The sequence below is a fragment of the Cylas formicarius genome, unplaced genomic scaffold (genome assembly GCF_029955315.1).
Source record: "Cylas formicarius isolate icCylForm1 unplaced genomic scaffold, icCylForm1.1 PGA_scaffold_7__23_contigs__length_41026272, whole genome shotgun sequence".
NCBI lineage: Eukaryota > Metazoa > Arthropoda > Insecta > Coleoptera > Brentidae > Cylas > Cylas formicarius.
Window position 1 is genome coordinate 11,005,834 of NW_026844352.1, and position 26,018 is coordinate 11,031,851.

Consider the following 26,018-nt stretch of genomic DNA (forward strand, 5'->3'; position numbering starts at 1 on the left):
GACAAGCAGAACGTTTATGAAAAATGATTATATATCGTTCTAATAATCATTTTCAGCCGTTGGTAAGTAAATGCAGTAAGAACATTTATACGATTCATAAAAAAAAACTTTGGTATGAATCCAAGGGCATTAACTTCGTTCACTCCCTTAAAGAGAGGAATTTATTTTATATTCAAATTAAGTTGTTGAAGTCTTTCTACAAAATGTGTTGCAATAGTATTAGCTCATTCAAGCTTTACCAACCAAAAATGGCATGTTAAAATACTTTTAAGTTTAAGCATTAAAGCAAACATAACAAACTTATTTATATAAAAGATTGAACAACAGTGTGATCCATGTGGTGCACCAGATAAAAGATCAATATCGCCTGATATTACCTTATTGATTGATGGCTCATTGTTATGTACGTTTATTTACTTATTTATTATTTATTTTTATTATTATTATTATTATTATTATATTATTTTTATTCTTGTTTATTATTTACTTTACAATAATCTCACTTAAATCAAAGCCACTTGTCTTGGCTGTTAGTGAGTTTTGACTGACTATCGAAAGCATTTGACAAGTCTGTATAAAAAACCAACCAACCTGAAGATTATTTGCAAAGGCAAAGAGAGTCCCCTGGAATGTAAGGAGACATGTAAATAACGAATCCCAAAGCTTAGGTATTACTGAGTGTATATAATTTTTAATGTCACCTCGCTCGCCGGATGTAAATGTTAATGTAATAAAAGTATGCGTCGACAAGACTGGACATGGTGCAGTATCCAAAGAAAGATTGAAGTGCAAATGTAGTGGCTTCATAAATGAAAAAATAAACGTTTTACCAAAACAAAAATTGAATGCACTCTATCAGGACCACCGAAAAGTTTGCATTTACAGTCTTTAATAACATCAAATATTTATATGTGTCCTACAAAGATTCAAATTCGAATCTTCTACAGGTTACATATACTACATTCTGCGAATCAAAATGCTCTTTAATACATATTTATTTATTGATGATTTGGGTTGCATGCAGTACAACGTACCCGAAAAGCATCCCCACTGCATCTTAAAAAGAGAGGTTCACAAATAAATCTAAACTTTAGCAATTATCTGCACAAAATTAATAGCTTTATCCAAAGTAACACAAAGACTATCAGAAGTTTATACTTGAATTAGGGTGTCCTTATTATATCCTAGAGAATATTTTTGTCATCCGACACGTAAAACCTTTAATAGGAGTAACAGAAATATCGATCAGAAGAAAATAATTATGAAAATTAAATATACTTTGTATTCTGGTGATTGGAGAGTTCTCTCGTATGTTGTTTCGATAGTTTAATATCAATTAGAACCCTAATGATGTGGATGTTACAATTAGGATTCCAAATGGCTGAAGCGATTTTCAAAATCTATTGAGTTTTGAAAGTGCATTTTTCATTCAACATTACCCCCAGATCTCTAATCTGCGCCAAACTTCTCTAAGTTGGTGTTATTAATATTTTATTCATGAACAGGTGGTTATTCTAATAGTATTTTTCCAAGTGCAGAAGGTCTTTTTGGAAATTTAGACAGTTATCGGAGGTTTCAATCTTGGTGTATATTTTACCGTCATCGGCGAAGAGTAGTATTTTACAATGTTTGAAACATGAAACACACTTGATATGATGTCAAAAAACTCTGATTTGTCTGCTCTTCCTTTCCTAATGTAAGAGCTTGGCAGTCTAGCCATAGCAGCCTCCATTCCGATCTCTGCAAGCCTAATAAACAATATTTGATGGAAGGTCTATCTTGGTGAATGATTTAAGTCGGTGTTACTACGTCTACCTGGCCTTTACTGTCAACCGCCCAGATAACACATAAACACCTAAAATAATATCATAGAATTTTGCGAAAGACAGACAACTTAGTTATAGGCCTATATTTTCTAACATCTTCCTTATCGACGCTTGTAAAAACATTATGATGCCATGTCATTTCAATGACACTCTCTATACTTAGATTTTAACCGCACTTAATACGCATCCCTTTCTTAGATATAAACGAATGCGAAATAGATCACCACACGTGTCATCCCTCGGCACTATGTGTAAATACCGAAGGAGGATTTCGGTGCGAATGTTCGGCCGATTCCAAAGACTGCCGAAGAAGTTGTGTGTTTGAAGGTCGCGAGGTGACAGATGGACTGACCATTCCATCCAGTCGTGACCCTTGCCTTAGCTGCAGCTGCGGACAAGGCGTAATGCGCTGTGAAAGGCCGAAATGCGATTGCGACCAACCCGGAACTGACCTTAATCTATGTTGTCCTCAGTGCGATCGTAGGCATGCGTGCCGGCATCAAGAATTGAATGATGTGATTTTGATGCACGGAGAAAGGTAGGCAATTTTGATATAACTATTTAGTTTCAGGGGTTTGGGGTTTTTGTAAAAAATTTAATTAGTAGGAACTAATCGGCAAATCACTTAAAGAATATTTTGATAGTGCGTCGTGATATATTGGAAACGCCTTCCGTTAGGCAAATAATTAAATTAAAAAGTTAGACAGATGGATCAGACCCACAATCTAAAATTATTTTCATGAACTGCAGGATCTTTTGAAAAATTTTGGGCGCAGTTTACTTTGTGATGCACAAATATGATTTTTTACTATAGTTACAGGGTGTCCGAAATATTGGGAGAATGTAAGAAATTTTGAAACCTCATATGTCAAAGTTTTCATTATAAACATATCAAGTTAATCGAATTTTTCCAAAAAAAAAATGCATATAATTTTTAACGCACACACGTACAGGTTGTACCTATGTGTACACAAAAGCTAAAATGTTAGAGAAATAATGGTAAAGTGAAGTAAAAAAAGTAAAGTAAAATACTGTATTTTTTCTAAAGAACTGGAAAAAAGTACATACTTTTTTTATAAGAAGAAATTTAGTGATAACTATTTGGAAGAGTATTTTCCCATGTGGTTATTCTATTCAAACTAACTTATGTACCTAATAGACACAAAATTCGAAATATCTCGGAAACTATTACAGATAGATAAAGAGTATTGAACGGAAGTTTTGATGGGGACTCTGTGGAATAAATAAATTTACATATCATTTTTGAACACCGTTGTAGCGCTCACTGCCTATATTAACTTATGCAATTATTCTGCATCACAAGTTAGTACAACATAATGGATACAATATGTGTTTAGAATTAACATTACAATTCTACAGCTTTTGTAGGAAGAAAGTATAACTTTACATTAACTTCACATTAATTTTGCTTCGTAATTTATTTATTTTTTTGTATCGCCAACAGTTTTCAAGATATTAACCGCATAGGAATCGTGTACATGCGGGATGTTTAAAAACAATGGGTGATTATTTATGGCGGTGATTGCACACCGGATATTTTTAGAAAATTTTATAAATAGGTCATTTAATGAAATTATCAATTATGGGCCATTTTCATTTATTATTTTTGTTATTTTTTTATCTCTTACCTGTTTTAGTTTGTTTGCGTTTTATTATAATTTGAAGGATACCTAATATTTTAAATGATATAAAGCAATTTAGAAATAATTTTGCTCGTTTTAAAGGTGGTCCTACCAGTGCCAGACGTGCGAATGCCTTTACGGTGAAGTTGACTGTTGGGAACTTAAATGCCCCCCACTACTGTGTTCCAATCCGGTTCACTCGTCCGGCGATTGCTGCCCGCATTGTGAAGATCTGTGTCCTTTGGGTAACTCGACGGTTAGCTGGGGAGGACAGCCTTGCATCCTCGGCGGGGTCCTCCACGAGTCGGGGGCTCAGTTCGTCGACACAAACGACCCCTGCGTCACCTGCAATTGCAAGGTGAGTATCCTACCGAAGCCCATCTATAGAAGTTAGAATAGAATAGGATCAGTGTACAATATATGTATTTTTGGGTCTGCTTACTATTTAACCGGATTAATTTTCCGACCAGAAGGTACCGTTTTAAATGTAACAGTGGGGTTCAATTAAAAATGTTGTCGTTCCGGGGTAATTTTTAATTGAACGCCCATACTTTGCTTGGTGCATAAAAACTTAGACGCAGATGTTTGCGCGCCTATATACGTTGCCCATCACACATTCATCTAAAATGTTTTTATGTAGATTTCCATCAAGTTAATGTACGACTTGTATCTTGCAGCAAAGTCATTTTAATTCGTTTTCCTCATATCCTCATAAGCAACAGAGATATTGTTCTATCTCTGCTTTCTCACTCACGTGCTTCTGGCAAATCTTTCAAATTATCACCAAAAAATTAGAAAATCCAAACACTTTAAGTTCATGAAATTGATAATCAGCCTTTAATAATTTGTGGGGAACTAACATACAATCTCTATATCGGTAAATTTCCGTGTTCATTGATTATTTATGATTATTTGACAGTAAGAAATAATATGTTTGTATGGAAAGTAATATTTCACATATTTTTTTCATACTGAATTAAGCAAATCTGTTTAGCACATTGCGCCGTACACTGTGGCCCCAGTATTAAAACAAAGAGATTAAGCTAAATTTTCTCTGGTAAAACGTTTGTAAATTAGAAAGATTTATGTAAAGTTTATAGTGTTCAGGACTACAATTACACCTTAATTTCGCTATTATATGCCATAATTTTCTTGTTGTATTTTGTTTTTTTTTTTCATAATTATAATAGAAAGATGGTTCAATAAGTAAAAAAGTTATACATTTGCTTGGATCAATTTTAATTTATGATTACAATTTATAATTATGAATTGTTATACACTAACAAAAATACGGCATTATATTGATACAGATACATATAGAGATGGATAGAATATTGGTTGGGTATTAAATTTAACAATTATGTTTTTTTTTTTTTTTTATAAAAATAAAACCAAATATTTATTTCTTAGAAAAATAAAGACAATATAAACGAATATACTAATAAAAACAAACAAAATTCTAAGTCAATCAGATTATTCAGTCCGTTCTGTGTTTCCAATTTTCTGCCTTTTTGTCAAGAAGGTATCAAATCATCAAATGTTAAAAGTTGCCCGTCTTGCTCTTGAACTCCTGTCAAAATTTGGGTAATTTCCAATTAATTGCTCCATAATACCAGTTAGAGATGATCAAACTCTTTTATACAAACGCCATCAAAGTTACTGTATTTTTCTTCGAAAGCACTACTATCAATATTTATGTTTTTTTCTTGGACAGGAAATTCCTTGACCTCATCAGAAAGACTAGCTGCTTTTTCTTGAACTTTTCTTCGACATCTTCCATTTTTAAGCCGGGTTGTTTAGCTAATTGCACCATTTCATCCATATCGACAGTGTCCAATATCTTCACTTTTACTTAAATCTGGCCAAATGTTCTCCTTTCAAAGATCTTTCAACTACGTCATTCCAAGAAAGGTTTATGTTTTCTAAAGCATTCGTGATATTGGAGTTTTTACGAAAATTCTCTTATTGATTGCTTCTCTTATTCGTCTGTTTCTGGTTCGTTGGTTGGATTGGAATGGCTGTTGTTAAGTCTGATAAATTTGTTTGGTGGCTTGGAGCATTATCAATTAATACTAGTGCTCTTTGCTCAAGTTTTAATTTCGCAATAATAAATGTTCAGTGAACCAATTCTGGAAATTTTTCATAGTTATCCATGATTTTTATTAGACTTCCAAATTACAGGTAACAGTTTCATTGGGATTTTGGAGTGGTAAACTAGTAGTAGTTTTAATTGTAAATTTTCGCTTCCGTTACCAGCCAGTAGAAGTGTTAAGCTATCTTTGGCAGCTTTAAATCCTGGCGCTCGGTTCTCTTCATGGGATAGAACTTTTTTTTTTTCAAAACAGACTCCTTTCAGCAATGTTAAAAATAAATTCTTGAGTATAGATTTTAATGTAATTCTGGTAATTCACTCGACTAGCAACGAAAGCTTTACTTATATCACTTGCCTCAGCCTGATTGTAATTAAAAATTCTACTAGCTTTTTCCTTTATGGTAGAGTGGCCTAATGAGCATATTGCGTTCAATTTCATCGTCAATCCATATAGACAGTCGTTTTCCCATTTCCTCTAAAATTTTATTGCTGCAGTTGCCGCTTTATTTTTATTATTATATTCAGCGTAGCACTAATTTGACTTTTACCAGAATCAAATCTTCTATTTTAGTTTCTAGTGAAATGCTTGTTCTGGTTGCTTTCTTTTCTTGTTTTTTATAATCACCCATGATAAAAACTGAAGAACGTAATATTTGTCGCTATATTAATCGTTATGGTATTACATAAATTTATACATACTAGTCAACAAATGTTTCAAATGATGAAGTGCGTCCGCCAACATCTCATCATTATTTGGAAACCTAGCGCACAATTTTGGGAAATCCCCGTAGTGCTGCGAGCAATTGCTAGGAATCCGTAGGTTGAAATAAAAGAGCGCGAAACGAATCAGCGGTAACGGCTAAACATTTGGTTATTTGGGTATTACGGGAGCCTGTGGAAGTTTCATTGAAAAATTTTCTCAACTAATTTATTATTTTTCATTTCAAGTAGTACTGAATAAATTTAATGTCATCAGCGAATTTGAAAATATTCCCTTGAATCTGAAAAAACTGACACTGACATTTATGTTGCAAGATAAGGAAATTCACCCACACACTAAATACAATTCAGCATGTTGATTGAGATGTCAAAAGTTTGACTAATGTTGACTAATGAAACAATTTTGTTACCAAATTCTTATCGGAAGAGTGTTGTAAATGTAAGTTATTGGATGTGAAACCTGTTGTCGCGAACATTGCCTTATATTTTCGTCAATGTTAGGATTATTTTATAAGCTGGGAACAGCGCGGTTTGGCCGAGGAGTCAAGGAAATGAATACGTCAAAAAAATAATAAATAAAGTGTTGTTATGTGAAAAGGGTCGTTTGGTATCCTGTACCGAGAATAAGTATATCTATTTTAAACGAGTAATTTATCGCGGGTATACGCAACACCTGTCGCTCTATGTTTGTTTTGTTTTTTTCTATATTTTGTGCAGAGGGCTCCTTACCAGGGGATGTGATTTACAGGGTATTTCAAAATTTAATACATGTATTTTAAGGGCATATTGATCAGATAAAATGACGTGTATCTTTTTCATTTAATTTCTATTTATATATTTTGTTTTATTAATTTCATAATTTAATTTTTAGTGTGTATTTTAAAGATGAAGCTAGATACAAATAAAAAAGTGTTACTTCTTCAGAACTTTTAATAGATTATATAAGTTGGAATTAATATCCAGAGTATAGATAGTTTTTAAGTTGGAGAGGTGGTATTTAATTGGTTTTCCTTAATGCAGGTATTATCGAGACAAAACAGTCTTGAGGGAAAACAATTATTATTAGTGGCTTTGCTGCAAGGTATTATGGCCACCGCTAGCCGCATAGAACGCGTATACCTGAGAGCTGGCTGGCTTGCTACTAATTTGCTAGGCGTTACTAACAATTAACACTACGTTCCCTTGCAGGTGCCGTACTGCGCAGAACTGGTGAGCAATGTCGCGTGTTGTGTGCATCGGTAATCACAAATCACTCTAATACACGAAATATACACACCTCTAGTAGTGCTTGACTTTGTATTATCCGATTAAGTTGTTTAAAGCTTGTTTACTTTTTTGTGCGCTCGAGTTGAATTGAAAATTGGACGAACCAATACTACTAAGTTTAACTATAGTGCGTGAATTAGTATCTTTTATTCACAACAGGCGTTGGCCATGTCTCAATTTTCCAATCAACATTGCAAAACATCCGTTTCGAAAAATTTTATTTAAAAATAAACAAATTTAATCCATAAACATGGCTGCGAACGAGTATACCTACTGAGCACTTCTATAGATGTGTATTGCTCTAAGATACTATGCATGCCTACTGTTAGTTACCAGTGCTAGGTTTAGCTTGACCCTTACCTATTATCGGAAATGACAGCATCCAAAATTATAAATTTAGTCTGTATAATGCATCTTGGTTTAACAAATCCTCGCATCGAATTTGGAATTGTTTTTTGAACTTACACAATATTTCGAGCAGTTGTATAACTGCCCTTTGTCAAGTGCAGACTGATTTTAATTCTAAGACTTAACTATCTCCAGTTAAATATAAAAATAAATTAAATATCTCCAGTTCGTAGGGTATCTGGTAGATACACTCTTTCTCTTGAGTCGATATTTCTGCATTTCTGGATTGACTTAATGCATTCTAACGTTCTGCTGCTCGTCTAATCCTTTCTGAAATTCCTTTCATATGATGGAATCGTTAAGAGAAAGAGGCTGGATCTACTTCTCGTGTTATACACTGTCAATAAATTTTTGGTTTTAACTATTTTGAAACGAGTATTTTTTAATATTGCTTAATTTACAAAAATACTTAGAATTAAAATTGGTCTACACTTGATCGCCGGTAGGGATACAACTGAAATTATTTTTTTCTATTGACGTTACGTTGGTACAGTTTGCGATCTATTGAGCGCACAATTTATTGATCATTAGCCTCGTAGCTTCGATATATATTAAAATAGAAGAATTTGGCATGTAGACTACGTTCGGTTGTATTTTTTCGTTTTCTTAAATAAGTAGATAGATTAAAAAAAATATTGTAATACAAATTGAAAGACCATACTGTACAACTGTAAGTATCGTTTTTTTATAATATAAATTCGGTTGATAATGAACTACTGCGAATTTGAATTCCCTTATCACGCACAATGTCAATTTTAAAAGTTTTAAGAAATTTAAAAATAATTTGAGGGATTGCACCATGAGTTGTAGTTTAATTGGTCAGATTCGATGCGGTTATATTTTTTATTTATGCTATCTAGCTGGCTCAAGGTACATTTATAATGTTGATTTCTTTTATTTTTTTCTTTAGTTAATGTTTGATCAAAGTAATTCCGACATTTTTCTGCCGTACTGATGGCGTAAAGGATCCGTGAAAGTGCCGCATTGAATTATTAAGCGCCTGTTATTTGATGATATGGTGTCAAAATTTCCCATAAAGTATAATTTAAAGATCTTAGAATGGACAATTTTTTTATGTACGAAAATCGTAGTTCTTAATTTACTACTTATTTGAATTTATACAAATAAACCCTTAAACAATTTTAATATATCAAGAAGTCTAAACAGATTAACAATATAATATATAAAAACACCAAAAATAAACCAAAACACTATAAAAAATGTTTGACAATAGTTGTTGACATCAGCCGTTAACGTGGCAGCTGATATTAATTAATATTAATTAAAATTTCGGCTTACTTTTATATTTCATAATAATTCGTATTTGAAATGCAATCATAAAGCACAGAAAAATATTGATGGGCCCAAAAAAAATCTCAACAGAATGGATGAAAATTGATAAAACTATTTATTTTTTAAATAAAGATGACTTAATTACTTTTGCCAGCTCTCGATAACCGTCTAAAGGAACGGGCATATTTCATTTTACTTGGTCAAGTTGACTATGCTTCAAAAATAAGTAGAAAATGAAATGCAAATATCAATAATAATTATGTAGAGAAATAGAAATCAGCTTGAAATCAACTCGAAAGATTCTATCTTAATGTAACTTAAGAGATCGCATTGTCAGCTTAAGACCCAATGCGGCATTTTTTAAATTTCTGTACCAGTATCTGTCGGTCCATAAACAAAATGTGTATGTTAATTTTGTTTTGTTATATATTAAATATTAATGCTTTTTGTTTATTTCCAATTCAATTGTAGAGATTTTATTAAATACCCCAGGTTATAATAACTATTGCTTTTACGCTGTCAGAGGGAAACCACTATTTCTTGTAAGTAGGGAGATGATCTCAAACTTGCTTCTGTTAGCCTTCGAATAGCCTTTAAAAGGCTTTTTTCCCTCTGAATCTTGGTCATAGTAGAAATTATTGCTATTTCTGCATTCCTCTCGGCTTATATGAAACAAACTCTAATATCCTATTTATTTCAAGAACTAAAGCAAAACTCGACTAAGGGACAACCAAATTCACAGTTTGGTAGCTGCCAATACGCATTGGGCATTATGGCACTGTCCAACAAACTCTTTAGTTTAAATATAGCTCTAGTAAATTACCAAGTACAGCATACAAAATTAAATTCAGTCGTGACATAATGTAAGTGAGCCTTACGGTCGAAAACCTTATCTGCGATCTAAGCCACAAATCGAATCTGACCCTTTTCGCCAAGCACAGTCACCCAAATCCCCAAACGAAAAACTAACGTCCCCTTCGTTGTTATGTTTACAGAACGGAGTGCTATGCTGTAGTTATAATTACCATTGCGGCAACGATTCACCAGACCCGGTTGGATTTGACGGCATGGTTGCTACCACTAGAGACGCTCCTAGTAGTGCCAGTAGTGCAGCGTTCTACTCGGTTAGTGGCGATCGCAGAGGGCGCGCGACCTCACACAGTTTCATCGATAAGACTTCTTTACCGACTAGCTGGACTACTGTACCTAGTGCTGTGCGCGATAAGAGCGGGTTGTCACACGAGGAGACTGACAGAGCTCCGCCTCCCGGCGGCTGAATCTCATAATTCAAATACGGAAAAGCACTCATCCCAAATTGTTCTCTAGCAGGAATTTACTGTGTACGGCTGGGTTCGTTTGGTAGGATAAATGAGACGCGACAGCTTCCAACTATTCCAAATGGATTGCTGAACGTACTAACTTTTTAATCTGTCGGTAGTCGCTAATTTTTACATTTTTTTACGGAATATACCTAGCCAAACCACTAGTAAGATACCTTCTAGGAAACCTCTGGGATGGGGCGTCATATTGGTCCTACATTCCTTTTTTATAGACATATTGGGCTCTTGTTGGTGGCCAGTGTTAGCGAGTGAAGGGTATGATCAAGTGTCTTCCTGTGTTGGGTATGAGGGTCCGGTTTTTGACTAGCTGATGATGGATAGTCGCCATTCAATAGTAATTGCCGAAAGTGAACGGACTAGCCTGGGCTAACGATTGAATGTTTAGTGTATAAATACTAATATAATGGTGCAAGCACTTGTATTTGATCTAGTGGGCTACCAAGGTGATGTTACAAAATGATTAAGCAGCAATGACATTACAGGCTTTGGATGTGTTCAGATTTAACAATTAATAAATGCAAAAAGGAAGCATATAAACGTTGTAATAGACATATAGACATTCAACATAACTTTCTAATCGTTTATTAATATGAATAAATCTAATAGACAATAATTAATAAAGATGAATTTGCAGAAAGTAGCAAATTTTAATGAACTTTTATAGTGTACTGGATCTTACTGACGTTGTTAGCAATGTTTGTCGTTTAAGTGTGGTTTAATTTGATATTTAAGTGGGGTATAACTTAAGTGCTTCATAACCGTGCATTGAGTCGTCGCATTATAGATCAAATTTACAAGGTGATTTATAAATGCAGTTATTAAAACAAAAATGTCGCTACGTGTGATTTTTATCTAATGTTAGGTCCTACTACACATTTTCACTTTTAAGGAGTTGTAAAAACAGGCTTTAAAAGTAATTTATAAACGTCAACGTCATTCACGTTCGTAGTTTCAAAAGGAAACGTTTAACGTTTTGTTGATGTCCCAGACAATACAGCGCGCTACAAAACGCGGTGCAATCTTGCACTAGTAGGAGAATAGTTCTAGCTTGTAAAATCGAAATTTAGTTTTGACATAACATTGATGACTTTTCATGAGGTATCACCTTAGTAGCCCAGGAATATTCGTAGTTATGTGCCGTATTAAAATTAAATTTCTCTAGTCAATGGATATGGGCTTGCTAATTAAATAGAACAAATTTCGGGCAAGCTTGGACTTTAAAATTTATTAAACATTTTTACATAGTAATGTGAGCATATCTTGCTATTTTAAAAATTTATTGCAATATTAAAATTGTGATATCGTTACATGAGACTAATAATTAAATAATTATATATTTTTTTTCCATTAAATGTAAAGTTAGTTCCTGTACTGTGCTGCTCCCATTTTTTTAATTTATGGGTAACGTTTCGAAGGATTTATATAGGTACATATGCATATGAGGCTTATTCTAATAAATTTTAAATGTGTGTAAAATTATATATCAATCATATTGGGTCGCAATGAAAAGTAAAATAAATTTCTAGGATATTTTTTAAGAATTAAAATGATAACCCATTCCATTTTTCTGGTAGGTTCGTATAAGTTTTAAATAAATATTAAAATACTTAGTTGTCCTGGTAAATTCTTTGGTGATTTAGCAATTATTTCATTACTAAATCGGGTAAGCATATTACATCTACCTGTAAACTTCACTAGTTTGGGATACCAAATACAGCTAATAGTTGTTGCTAATGGTAAAAATAGACGCAAAGTCTTCCTGATATAAACAGTAACACCTATATTCCTGGAGCGCGTGCTAAGCTTGTTGATTTTTTGGATTACCCGGAAATAAAGCTGGAAATAATACTCAAAATACTAATTTCCACGCCGAATATTTCCGAATGAAATTCCTTGGAATAGAAATTAGATAGATCGATTATAATAGGTTTGTGGGTTACTTTATTACGGACGTTGATCTTATGATTTTATTTCTCAACTCGCTCCTCTGTTATGTCAGAATTTTACATATTTCCACTACTTTCGAAACTAAAAGCTTAACGGCCTTTAAAATTGTTGTCAATATGGTTTCATGCATTTTTAGAAAGTTCGTTTATTATATATCCTTTACTAGAAATATATTGAAGCTTTCATTTCTTAGCGAATTTGTTTTCTACGGCTAATATATTGTTATCCTTAATCAAGTTCAAAATTTACGTACAAAAATCTTAAATACGCAAGGTGTCGCAACATTGAGTAGGCACTTGATACTATAACCTAAAATTATTTTCACACATGCGTGTCTAATTCTTGTGAAAAATGTTGTTGATTTTTGGCAGAAATATTGCTGACTCTACATTTTTAACTACTTAAATTAATACACTTAGCGCTATTCAGGGTGTCTTATATACTGGGGAAGAATGAAGAAAATTCAAAACACCATATATCTATTTTTTTCTTCATCAAATGCTTGCTTTCGATATAAGCCAATCTATCTGGCATCTGGGGATATCGGCATTTTTGTATTTATTAGGTACCTACGTTGGTTTGAATAGCTTAAAACACAATCTAAATATCAAATACTATTATTTTATGGAAATTTCAAATCGCAAAAGTAGCAATTTTTAGCTTTTTAATTAAAAATTAATTGGCATTTTCTAGGCAATTATTCTCGAAACATACAAAATTCATTCGAATAAATGTTCAATATAAACTCATATTCAGCACATTTCTAATCTAGGTTACAAGGAAAGTGTTTATTATTATAAACGTGGTAGTCAAAATTTGCGTTAAAAAAATCATATATAAAGAGGGATGTATATACCCTCTTCCATACGAAAAATCATATATTTACTTTTTCTGGCATATCCTGTATATGAGAATATTATTGACAATGCAACTTTCTAATTTATTGCTAAATAATTGCCATATTAGATACATTATTGTGTTGAAGTTTATTCCATAAAACTATTATTTTATTCCACTTCGGATATTAAGCTTCAATATCGCAAGCTTAACGAAGATGAAGACAACTATCCACTTTGCAACAAAATGCATTATTTATAAATATTTAATATTTGATTACCATGCGGGGCAGCATAACTTTAGTTATACGCAAAAATAAACTTAAATAGAAGAGAAAGAGAAATCATTATGTACTTATCGTACATATTAGCACAAAATAATAAACTTGTTAATATAGGTTTAAATTATTGATACTACGAAAACTATAATTACTAGAATTTATGTCAAAAATGGTATGTATATTGATAGCTGAACAACGAAAGGAAATACACTGTTTGGCCCCACGACTTAGCTATAGCAAATTGTAATTTGTAACTCTTGTAAATTTGTTTAAATAATATTATTTATTGCTCATTAAGCGTAATTTTTTTTACCAAAGAGGTTAAATGTTATATTAATATACGAGCTAAATGATGTCCTTTTTAGGAAAATTGACTAGTGCAAGAAATTGTTGTTTGCCGGTAGAGCACCCTGATTATGTCACACATCAGTATTTTTCGTTAAATCCTAAAATTTTTCAAAAACTAGACACTCGTCGACCCGTCTATTATAAGATTAGAAATGTTAAACCTTTTTTTTTTTGAGAAATTTTAGCGATCCTCTATTCGTTCATTTAATGTGTTAACGAGAATTGGCATTAATTTCTCTACTAATATCATTTCATAATCTTTTCTTTACGTGCATTTCCTTTGTAAGTAATAAGTATTAAGTTAAGATTTTTATCTGGATTATGAATTTATGTACATTTTGAGATTTATATTTATTTACTATTTTATTATTGTACAGATGTCGCTATTACCTTTATGTTTTTTAAAATGTGTGCCAATCATTATTAAATTAAATTTCAAAGTTGACAGATTTCTTTTATTAGAGTTGCTAGAGCAGCGCTTTTTGATGTATTCAAAAAACTATTTTTGAGGGATTTTCTAAAGAATCTGTCGATATTTTGATTGCTTTAATGTTCTGATGGTTGATATTCGGCCATAGTATAAAAATATCTGAGGCTGAATTCAGCAGTCCACAGTAGTGAATTGCTATTTTTTACTCCTTACACCCTTCCTCGGATCAGATTTTTTTAACAGATTTTAGTCACGGATGGCATTTTGACGTTTGTCAATTCTGACGTTCCCATCATACGTCACTCAGTGAATGTATTGGTGCTGTATGGAAAGAATTTACAGAAAAACTACTTGTTACATGATATAGTATTTACTAAAGACATCCCATTCACTTAAAATAAAATAAAATAATCGTATATGGTGTTAAAACGTATCTAATGGTTTGACAGCGTATTGGTCAAATATGTTTTGCCAAAAAACGTAGGACTCGCGTTTCGGATAGTCAAGCGTCATGACTAAATCTTTTCCGATATTTAAAAACTGGAATTGGTTAGGCTGCACCGCAGACCAGCTGACGTTTTGTAACATCTGGTTTTCTTTTGGTGTTGGATTTCTAAAAAACAAATTGCCTTCAACGAACTCTAAGTTACTTACGGTTACACCTATAGTCAATTAACAAAAGGTACAACTATGATAACTCATAAACGATTAGAGATAAAAAAACATTTGCAGCAAAGGTGCAAAATTACAAAGATCTATAAGCTATAAATAGTTTTGGCTAGTTATTTTGTGGTGTCTCAGAATTGATAGAACATTAATGTGAAAATAAGACTTAGTAATTTTGATAAAAATATTTTCGGCTCTCCTCTATCCATCTGTCCAGACAACGAATCTGTTCTTAAAAAAAGAGATATTCTTAATACATCCTGCATCGCAGAAGTTTCTACAGGGACTGGTATGCCAGGATAGTGAAAAATTGCAGACAAAACTCAGCTTTCTGGCCCAACAATAATAAATTAAATTATGTTCTGCTTCAGCCTGAATATATTAAAAATAAATAATAACTCAAAAACCGATAGAGATAGGTATAGGAAAGTATGTTACCCAAATGATGAGCAAGTGACAGCGGAGAGGAAAATCTAGCGATACACATGTTGCCCCATTAAAAAAATAAAAACCGGCAACCGTAATACACCCTGTCTATTACCCAACATAATTTAACGCATCAGTGACAAAGTTATTTTTATTGAACGAGGTTTAACACGGTTTAGTTTCTAAGTATCATCGCAAAATGAAAATAAAACCCATACAACCTTTGCCGATAGAAAAATTAGCAGGGAAAAGGTCGAACCGGTACAACAGATTAGAAGATTTAGAAACAACACATCGCACTTACAAATATTTGACGAAATTAGTCCATAAAGTTATCAGATAATAGTGAACGTTTCTATCGTCTTCAGGGAAATAGGTCAGGTCGGTGTTATCCGGAATTTCTGGACTGTACCACTTGCTGAACAAATAGTTCAGTTCTTCACCGTGCGTCACATTGCCGGTATCTAAATTTTGTAACCACGAGTAAATCAAAAACATGGTAAAATATTTTTCTATGCAAAAAAGGCTGGAACCACATGCATCCCTGAGACGCATCCGTAGTGTACCAAATGACAAATACATGCAGCTCTATCTAGTAGCTAGATGTATTTATCATGTGGTGTTATATATATATATATATATATATATATATATATATATATATATATATATATATATATATATATATATATATATATATATATATATATATATATATATATATATATATATATATATATATATATATATATAATTGTGATAAGTTGGTATAAAATCCTTGTTTTGTCACTGGACCATGCAGAATGAAATAATGAAGAACGAAAACGATTGCTATGGTGCCAAATCCTGCAACTTAATTTCTATTAAGTTTAAACATTAAATTTAATTTAAATTTTCTACACTCTCAGTGTTAATCTTGTAAATTTAAATCCAAAAAAAAAAAATTTCTTTCGGTATTAGTGCTAAAAAGATTTCCAAAACCATTAGTGTAATTCGCCAAAATATGGAAAAAACGATTAAGTGTTTTTATTTTTTTGTCTAATGCTGCAAGGAATTAAATTTAGCAGGCAAATTTAAGCGCCAAAAATACTCAGTAGGCAACCAACCATTTTCAACATCTTTCAAAAATTGAAGAGAAACAGAGAAATTAAAAAAAAAGAATTATTTATTGAAGTATGACAGCTGTTATGTACTTGATGCACTCAAATATTGTTTATTCTAATTTACTAACCGAGGTACAAACTTTGATAACATCATAAATTTAACCAAACACATTTATTGTTGTGCCCCCACCAACAAATTGTCACTATTTGCACCTTAATTCTTATCTTAACTGCTTGCCTGTTATTAAGTAAAAAGAACCGAATACTGACCAACAATTATTTCTGTTCCTAGAGCTATGTTGCCTATTATTTCTTATTCTTGTAATTTATTTGTGATACTTTTGTTGCAATTGGATAAACGGCCACAGTTGATTTGTTTCATTATTTGAGGTTTAATGTGTTATAAGTTATAAATGTATTATCTAATGTAAGTTATCTACGTTAAGCGACATTTGGAATGGATACGTTAGAAATATACATGAGATGAGCTGTAAAAATGAGCAGTTATGGAACTAGCACATCTTGCTTATCTTCCAATCTAATGACCATGTTACTAATGGATTGAAATCGGCCAAGTTTATAAACAAAATATAAGAGTCACAACAAAAAAGTACCACATAAAAATCCTAAATAGATTTTGCAGCGCATTTTTCAAAATACGCGGTCATTTGAAATCTCCTTTTTGAACCATTGTCCATTTCAAAGAAACTAACTACCTCCAGTTTCAACAGGTTTCGCATTTTTATGGCAGAATTTGCTAAAAATATGTCCCGATGTCGTTAAATGTTCTGGGAAAAATGAAACCACCAAATTTTCGACTATCGATGAAACGCATATGTTGGGATGCATGCGGACCCAAAGTAAGACTGGTAGTAACGATGCGTACCTGCTAACTTATCCTTGTTATTACCCATCAGCCCACTGTACGTAAATTCGTAAAAATAAACCTGGACATACGGAGCCTGCAGCTGGGCTTGTTTGATGGAGGCTTTCTCGAAATCATGTGCAGAGTGGAACTGAAGATACAGGATATTTTTAAGAGCGCAGTCAAAGATGAAGCATTATGGTTTTGGTGTCATTTGTTTTATTTTTGTATCTGGAGTAGATAGTAATTTAACGCTGTTCTGCTGTTTTTTTTTAAACATTAACTTATCGGTTAACGCAAAACTCACACACAGATGTGTATAAAATTGCCTGGGCACCCCCGCGTCTACAATTGCATTTTTATACTCGATTTGTTGAAATCGGGCAGTGGTAGTCGTGGATTCAAAATATTAATTTAATACATTCATTTTCGTTTTAAAACACCTTCAATTTTATGTTAACATTTTAGAAACTAACAGTACCATGTATCCTTACGTGAATTCCAAGTGCCAAATTGTCTTTAAAATTTTCTTCGCCTGCGTAGAAATCTTTTATCAAGTGCCCGACAGTATCCTTCGTGACGTTGTCCAAATGCAAATCGAAAGGAGTCATGATACTCGGAAAGTTGTCGTAATCATTAAAGATTTCCGAAAGAACATCTGAAAATTATTATGTCAGGAGGAGGCGCTCTCACGGACCCTCACGGACATACCACCGTTTTCCAACAGTCCGATGGACTCTTCAGCATTGATGCCCATAATAACTGGCACCTTATTAAATCGTCCGTTTTCGAATAACTCGTAAATTCTCTCCGTTATGAAAGCCGATTCGTGTTCTACTTCCAAAACGGGAGCGTAGAAAAACCCTTTTGAAATTTGAATATCGCTCGACGTTTCCTGAGTAAGAGTAGAGTAAAATTAAAATTCTCGAATCCGCAGTAAGTAAGCTAGATGAACAAATTCGTATTTCATACTTCCATCATAATTTTTTGTTGTACATTTTTTGCATTAAATTGAAAATATACCAGGTGAGTCAAAAATTATATGTCTATACAAAATCCTTTTTTTTTTAAATAGAAAGCTATTTTTTGAAATCCATTTTCGAGTTCTGGGCTAAATTTCAAGCATAATTCATGTAGCAAACCCTATACCCTATGTCATTAATTTACTTCCTGGTACAATTTTGATTTTAAAAAATCGCCATTAGAGAAAAATCCAGTAATATCTAGAGATCTTGCAGGACATTCTACTGATCCCCTTCTACCTATCCACTGTTCAGGAAATACCGCAATTACGATCAAAATGGGGCGGAGCGCCCCCCTGTTAAAACAAAATCTCTCTGTCTGGCATATCACCCTAATTTGGATTTGGGAGAAACTGCTAATGAAGAAATTGTAAATATCGGTAATAAGGTCCAATGATTTTATTATTCAAAATCCCTACCCAAACAATTCTTGTGGTTGTTGTGTTTGAATTTCTCTTATCCATGGACTATTATTTCTCCTCCAATACACACAGTTTTGTTTAGTTAATGTACCATCGAAACGAAACGTGGGATTTAAGTTGCGTTCTGTATATTTTCTGTTTGCTGCCAAAAATGCTCAAGAAGAAATTATATTTTAGCCCTTCACTGTATACAGTAGCTACTTTTGGTTAATACATGAGAGTTTTCAATTTTTTGTGAGTATGTTAAGTACAAACAAATGCTATATTTATATCCGATACTTTTAAAAGTCGCCATATATTTAAATTAACGCACCACTAAAATTTGTGTCAATTTCAAAGATCATTTTGTTGAGAACTCCTGACTCCATAAGGTGTCTGTCGAATTAAATGCTTAGCCTCATTTTTTATCAGCATCATGTTTTTTTATTAACATCTTTATCAAACTTATTAAACGAAATACATAATTTAATGTCAAACGTAATAATTACAATTTAAACTAAAACAATTAAAAAGTTAATTTGGTGAGTTCCCGCCTGACATTGACATGAGGACTCATGCTTTGTCAGATGTTTAATTTCTTGTTTATATATATGTGGTTTTCAGTTTAAAAATCAATGTTCATTTGCTTATATTTTGTGAGCTTTTTCCTTGTTTATTTACTATTTATGTAGCTCGACTTATTTCATGTGCTATTACTATTTGTAGATAAACTGTCATTATTATTATTATTATTCCAGAAAGGCCGCTCGGTGACTCCGACTTCCTGGCTTAAATACGGGCAGAGGCTCTTCGAGCCACCGCCTTCTGCATTTTCCAATGATCCAATGATCAAAACCACAAGTTTTACTGTGTGCTCAGCATAAATTTATCTAAGGTCTTCTAGCAGCTCTTGATATTTTTGTTTCTTTTCCTGCTCCTTGTTTGATATGTTTTGATCACCAGGGGCAGAAAATTCAATCACGAATAATTGCTTTGCTCGATAATCCAACAAAACTAAATCTGGTTTATTAGCGCTTATTTTACGCAATGTTGGGAATGCAGATTGGACATGACTCGTCCTCAATAACTGCCTCGATGTCCCCACCTGCATAGGCAGGACCGGGGCCCGGTCGATACCGTAGTAATGCCTGCTCCCGAAGGGCTGCATTTTGACGGGTTATGTATTCCGTTCGGGCATACTGAGAACACGCCGATATTATATGCATTATCGTCTCGGGTCGTTGCTTGCATGCTCTACAATTATCGTCCTCCACGTCAAGCTTTAACACATTCTTCCTGTAAGCAATGGTGTTTATTACACCATCCTGCACCGCAAATAAAGCGCCTTCCGTTTCAGATCTTAGCCCGGCCGATTTATTTATTAATTTATTAACAAGAAAATGTTAATCCTGTGTTTAGTAAACCAGTGTCAATTAACTGATAGTATTGACCATGTAGCGACTTAGACTTGTGGGTGTTTATTTATTATTATTATTATTATTATTATTCTGATATTGTTTTCTAGCGGGCAGGTGGAGGGTTGATGATCTTTAAGCTCCCTATCCATTTGAGGCGTCGACGTCAGTCTGAAATCTCCATATTCACCTCGTTTAAGTAATTTAATACTAATCTTGTAATATGTGGTCTGGTATTATAAACCTCTTCTGGAATACGTATTCGTTTGACATTATATTCTGTACTTCATTTGAAAACAGATAAAGAAATAAGTTATGAAAATGATGAGAAACGATGAGACTGGTGGATGAACTTAAACAGACACCTAGTAGTATTGACGGAAATTCCCACAAAATGTGACAAACATTGAGTACAAAACTAGTGCGTTAATTTTGATGTCCAGTTTATTTCGTGGCATAAATTTTAGCTTTTGTTATACTTCCGAAATTATTCGAAATATTATTCCACTTTTTTGCAACCCAGCCCTTCATTGGTGAAAATTTCAGCTTTGCTCAGGCGCCGCTTTAACTCTTCCCACAGATACTTTATTGAGTTAATATATGATTACTGCCGAGGCTTAAGCAATGGTTACCGGACTTTATATATTATGCACTATACAGTCTTCCAGTCGAAGCTACATGACAGTTCCGTCTAGGGTGGGTATTCCTTCGAATTTTGTATCATCATCAAAGACTTTGGCTGTTCTACTTGATTTTTTTGTTTGCCATAATTTAAAAACAGTGTGTTGATAAAACAACCCAATGCCCTCGAGAACCCCGAAACGCTGATATTGCGTTAGACATGGCAACGTCTATCGCCTCTTTTGATCACTATCTCTAAAAACCCCGTTTTAAGCCCCTTTTCTCACTTAATACCACTCTACAAGTTGGTGCCGCCATCGGCCCGCTTCTCAAAAGGTTTTTTCTAATTAAGTTAGTTTTTGTTTTACGCGACTTTCGTAATTGTGAGTTACGCGAGTAAAACTTATTTGTCAAACTATGTGCCGTTGTAGTATTTTGATTTTGAATATAGTTCGTGTTGTGCTAAACGGTTATCATTTAAAATAAACCAGCCCCGCAAGAATACAGTCCACACCTCCAACAAATCAACCCGTTAGATGGTGGTGAAGCAAGGACACGTTTCTCCCCCACAGTGATTTTTCCTATTTAAATCATTCTGCAAAATGTTTCTAGACAATGACTTTGTAGTTCACTATAATGAAGAACTGTTACAACTTTTTCTTATGTTTCGTTATTACTGATGTCACTTCAAATTCACAGCACATATTAAAATTTTTAAAACGCAAAATATTGCCCTGTTGATATGGACTAATACGTTAATTTTCTACCCAAATCTATGGATAAGCTTTAGTCGTACTGAACAGAATCCACCAGACTTGTAAAATAGAATACGTTATATCAGATATATAAATAATATTTGTTTCTACTTAATACTTACTAAAATCGAATGCCTTCATGGATTAATAAACAATAAACAGGTACTATAATTGTCATCTGCCTTCCAAATCTTTCATTTACATCAAGAGACTATGGTTTACCAAAATTTCAGTCAAATGAAAAGAGGCTTGATCGATGTCTGCCCCAGCACTAGCTCCGTATATAGTCACTTTGTTTTTATCTCCACCGAAGTATCCGATATTCGACTGAATCCACTGCAAAGCCAGTACCTGATCTTTCAATCCCAGATTGCCTGGTATTACCTCATCGCCTGTAGAGAGAAAACCTAAAAGGCGATTTTGCTGATGGTTTGTGCGGTTTGCAGTACGTTTGATCTTCTTACCGAAGGGTCCTAATCGGTAGTTAAATGCGACGAAAATTATGTTAGAGTCCATAAAGAAATTCGGTCCGACTCCACCTTCGACAATGTACCCCGTTCCTCCAATAAACCCTCCGCCGTGGATAAATACGAGCACCGGAATGTCGGAGGTAATATTTCCTTGTAAGTTCTGAAATTGAACAACAACTCAGCAATAGCACCATGACATAATATCGCAATAATATATAAGAATTTTTTAACGTACAAGATTTTTTTTTTCACCTCTAGTTTCGGAGATACAGATTAATTTATATTATGTAATGGTCAACATTGAAATTTACAATTGGATTATAATTAACCAAACATATAACCCGAATTGTCCTTGGCCTCATATATTCACTTAATTCACTGCTCTTAATTTTCTATTACCTACTTTTATATCTTAAATTTCCTATTACCCGATCCCTCCATATATGCTTAATCTCCCACGAAAATTAAAATTAGGAACATAATATTTGGATTTAATTTATTGAGTTTCAAAAGTAAAGTTGTGCGTAAATGTTGTATAGTATCAAAACTCAACTAAAACAATGACATGTCCAAGTAGACGTACCTGTGTAAATCAACTCGATGTTGTTTGTTATGCATGTAGTGAAAAACAACAGAAGAGCTACTTCTCTGTATAAAGTGTATACAGTTTGAAGAACGACTGCTATAAAGAGGAACAAGATGTACACGTGGAAGTATCCGAATTTAGTTTTTGCACTCGGAGGAAATATCGGTTCCATTCTTCAGCAGTTTTCGCAGAAGATGATACAAAAACATCAACGTCGGTTCAAAGAATTCAATCAGAAACCTATACAAATTTGATACAAATTCAGCAACTCGGTTGTGTTTCAATCAGGAAGAACTGAACGATCTTATAAGAGATTTGGACCTCTCAAAGGAGCCTGCTCGATTATCATCTAGATTAAAAGAAAATAATGTACTTTATCTATCTATTAATACTTCCGTTAACTGCTCAACGACCGATCTAACACAACCATCCTCAATGAAGAGATTCAGGCTGCCGAGATAAAAGGTCAAATCCCTTCATTCGAGGAAGTACAAGTACATGCAATCAGAAGGCTCTAAAATAATAGATTCATAGATCCATTTATATGCTGATACAAAACATCTGGTAAAATGAAACAATGCCAGAGGAATGAAAGGAAAGGGTTGTTGGACCAATCCACAAAAAAAGGAGACAAATGTACCAGCTATAGGAATCACGCTTCTCAGTTCTTTCGAATATCCTACCAGAAAAAACCAATCCATATACCAAACCAAATCATAATGGTGATAAGGCCAATAGTTATGTACGACGTCGAGATACGGATGATGACTGTCGCAAACAAAAAGCGACTGCGCATGTGGCAACGTCCTCCGAAAAATCTTCGGGCCAACAACCGGTGAGGCAACCAGAACATGAGGATGAGTACTGCCAAAGAACTGAAAAAGCTTTTCGGAGTTACCAATATAATAAAGAAAATACAAGCCACAAGGCTCAACGATTTTACATTTTGTGGAAAAAAGATATGAATCAGCTACGTTTTTCCGGTCGCGAAAATAACCTGATACTCTGTAACAATATAAAGGGACTTTAAAAAGACGATTGGCGTCTTTTTATTGACATTTCCAAACGTGGTTCAAAATATGATGAATACGAAGAAGATCAGTAACCACGTGGCGTTGATTTAAAAATGCCAAACTTCCTCCTTGGACAGCAGACTGGCTATACATGTATTGTTTGGGTGGCTTTGGGAAAGCAATACAGTGAGCACTGGGTTTAAAAAATTAGCCTTAAGGGGATGATTCATGATCACAAAAAGTGATCAATAAACTTTTGGTTTCAAGAGAAAAAGTCTTACTTCGGCCCTTGCAAATCAAAATAACAAATCAAGAATTAATAATACACAAGTCTCGTTGAAAAATCTCAAACACCAAAATGTCTGTTGACCTGTTATAAATAAAACTTACACCCTATACCCTAAATACACCAGAAGAATTGGTGATACATACTGACAGGTTCAATAAGTTATTTTTTACCAACAACTTATCCAGAAATTTTAAGGTAATTTTATTTATTTTTAAGTTATTATTACTCCTTTTAAAAGTGTCGCCCATTGCTGGCTTAATCAAACGATTCTTTAAGTGCGTGTTTATAATATGTATTTTAATTCCATAGCCCCAATAATAAATTTGCTATCCCATTACCCCAAAGTATAGACAAATACATGTTCTTATTAAAAATAACTGTTAACTGAACCCGAACGGTTCAAAATAGTTTTTCTACTCCTACTATAAAATAACTAATTATACACCGTTCTAGCGTTTCGTTTCCCACAGAGTAAGTTGGTGGTTAATTTAAGTAGGTATTGCAGCGCTGCAGTGTACCAAATATTTTAAAAATAGAGATCGTAGCCTGCTATGACGGCAATTCAACTTTTTCCATTTTAAAAATACTTCTAATAGGCCATTCAGTTTGTGGAACCCTGTATACACTGAAACTAGGAGCACACGTTTACCTGGGGTGTAAAAACGTTGATAAATAGACAATCTTCATTTTCGTTGTCGCTATCCATGTTTACTTGGTAGCATATATGTTTCTCTTCCGTGGCATCGTAAACTCCATTCCAGGGTTTCACCTTTTGGGGCAGCTGAAATAATTTCCGCCTGTAAAAAGTTCCCGATTTCGTTATAAGAATACCTCAAAACGCAAGTCTCCAATTGGTGCTTCAGCATAGCGCATGGCAAGAAACGAATTGAAAGTTGTTCCAGCCCTTGTGCTACTTGTAAGCCCTTCAACTTTGCCATCCCGAATGTCGATTACTAGTCCATTGATCAGCTTTGAAAAAAAAAATTGAAAAAAGTAAAATAAGTAAAAAACCCACCACTCAATGGAATCTTCATAATTGGTGCAAAACTTGCAATTTATCAAGAAAATTTTCACAATAAATTGTAGTGGTTCCAAGAAAAAAAAAACGCTTTTGTGAGAATGCCGTCATGGGAGACGGCCGCGGACTCTCGACGAGTGAGCCGTGCGTCGAATATTTTTTTTTTTTAATGTCGATTGTACTCGGTAAATTTGTATTAGTGTAAATTCCAAGCATGGAAATAAATGCTGTCGTCAAACCCGTCTGCTCCCTTGTTTTGGGGAACCCGGATCCTTGATCCACTTCAAAACGCAAAAATTGGTTTAAGTTAATCTTCAAAGACATTTCTTGTACTTACGCTGACTTTTTCGCCACAGGTCGAAGAGCAAAACTTTTTTTATCGGAGTTAATAAAGTTCCAAAAAATTAAAATATACTGTTTATTTGCTAACAGTAAAATGCTTAATGTTTTGTAAAAATCCAATACTTCCAACAATCACGAACACAGCAGAACAATACCAGCTCCGTATATAAAAGTTACTGCTATAAAATTTTACTTATTGCGCGATCTGCCGGTATGGCGGACGTTAATATGTTGGACAAGTAAACCCAAAGCGTTACTATACTTACATCCTGCGGTGCTAAAAATGCCGCACAGAGCAACAACTTCATATAAGCCATTGTCGCACTCATACGAGCTTCAAAAATTTTAAACAAATGGTGTTTATTACTAATATGTCAGTTGTTACAAATCATTATCGGATGGTATCCCAGATAATTGTTAAGTGCATTTTTAAAGTAGGTGGGCATTTTTAATTAGTGATTTGATGTTACTGAGGAGATTAATACATTGTTTTGATAACGTTTCGTAGTTATTTGATTTAAATCAAAATGCCATTTCAGATGAACAAGGCCCATTAGGATATATTTGAAAAATATTTCCACGTGTCTAAAAACGCG

The 26,018-nt window shown here is 33.6% G+C and overlaps 2 protein-coding genes across 4 annotated transcripts in view; one reads left to right on the plus strand and one right to left on the minus strand.

Moving 5' to 3' along the window:
• The window catches only part of LOC132705155 (protein kinase C-binding protein NELL1-like), an 83,282-nt gene extending 68,870 nt beyond the window's left edge, over positions 1 to 14,412 (plus strand). The window contains exons 12-15 of one of the 3 annotated variants that reach the window (XM_060675590.1): positions 2,025 to 2,364; positions 3,572 to 3,827; positions 7,470 to 7,519; positions 10,244 to 14,412. In XM_060675590.1, coding sequence (XP_060531573.1) covers positions 2,025 to 2,364; positions 3,572 to 3,827; positions 7,470 to 7,519; positions 10,244 to 10,574 — 977 coding nt within the window. In that variant the 3' untranslated portion in view covers positions 10,575 to 14,412. The remainder of the gene's footprint in view (positions 1 to 2,024; positions 2,365 to 3,571; positions 3,828 to 7,469; positions 7,520 to 10,243) is intronic. The other 2 variants (XM_060675591.1, XM_060675592.1) reach the window with 2 other exon arrangements.
• A 401-nt stretch (positions 14,413 to 14,813) lies between these two features.
• Positions 14,814 to 25,761, minus strand: LOC132704767 (esterase E4-like). Its single transcript, XM_060674998.1, has 10 exons — positions 25,689 to 25,761; positions 24,894 to 25,031; positions 24,712 to 24,843; positions 22,169 to 22,334; positions 22,056 to 22,111; positions 18,202 to 18,385; positions 17,985 to 18,148; positions 17,512 to 17,641; positions 15,827 to 15,986; positions 14,814 to 15,043 (listed from the first exon to the last, which is right to left on the minus strand). Exons 1-10 carry the CDS (start codon positions 25,749 to 25,751, stop codon positions 14,854 to 14,856), a joined length of 1,383 nt encoding a protein of 460 aa, XP_060530981.1. The 5' UTR covers positions 25,752 to 25,761; the 3' UTR covers positions 14,814 to 14,853.
• Between the last annotated feature and the right edge of the window lie 257 nt (positions 25,762 to 26,018).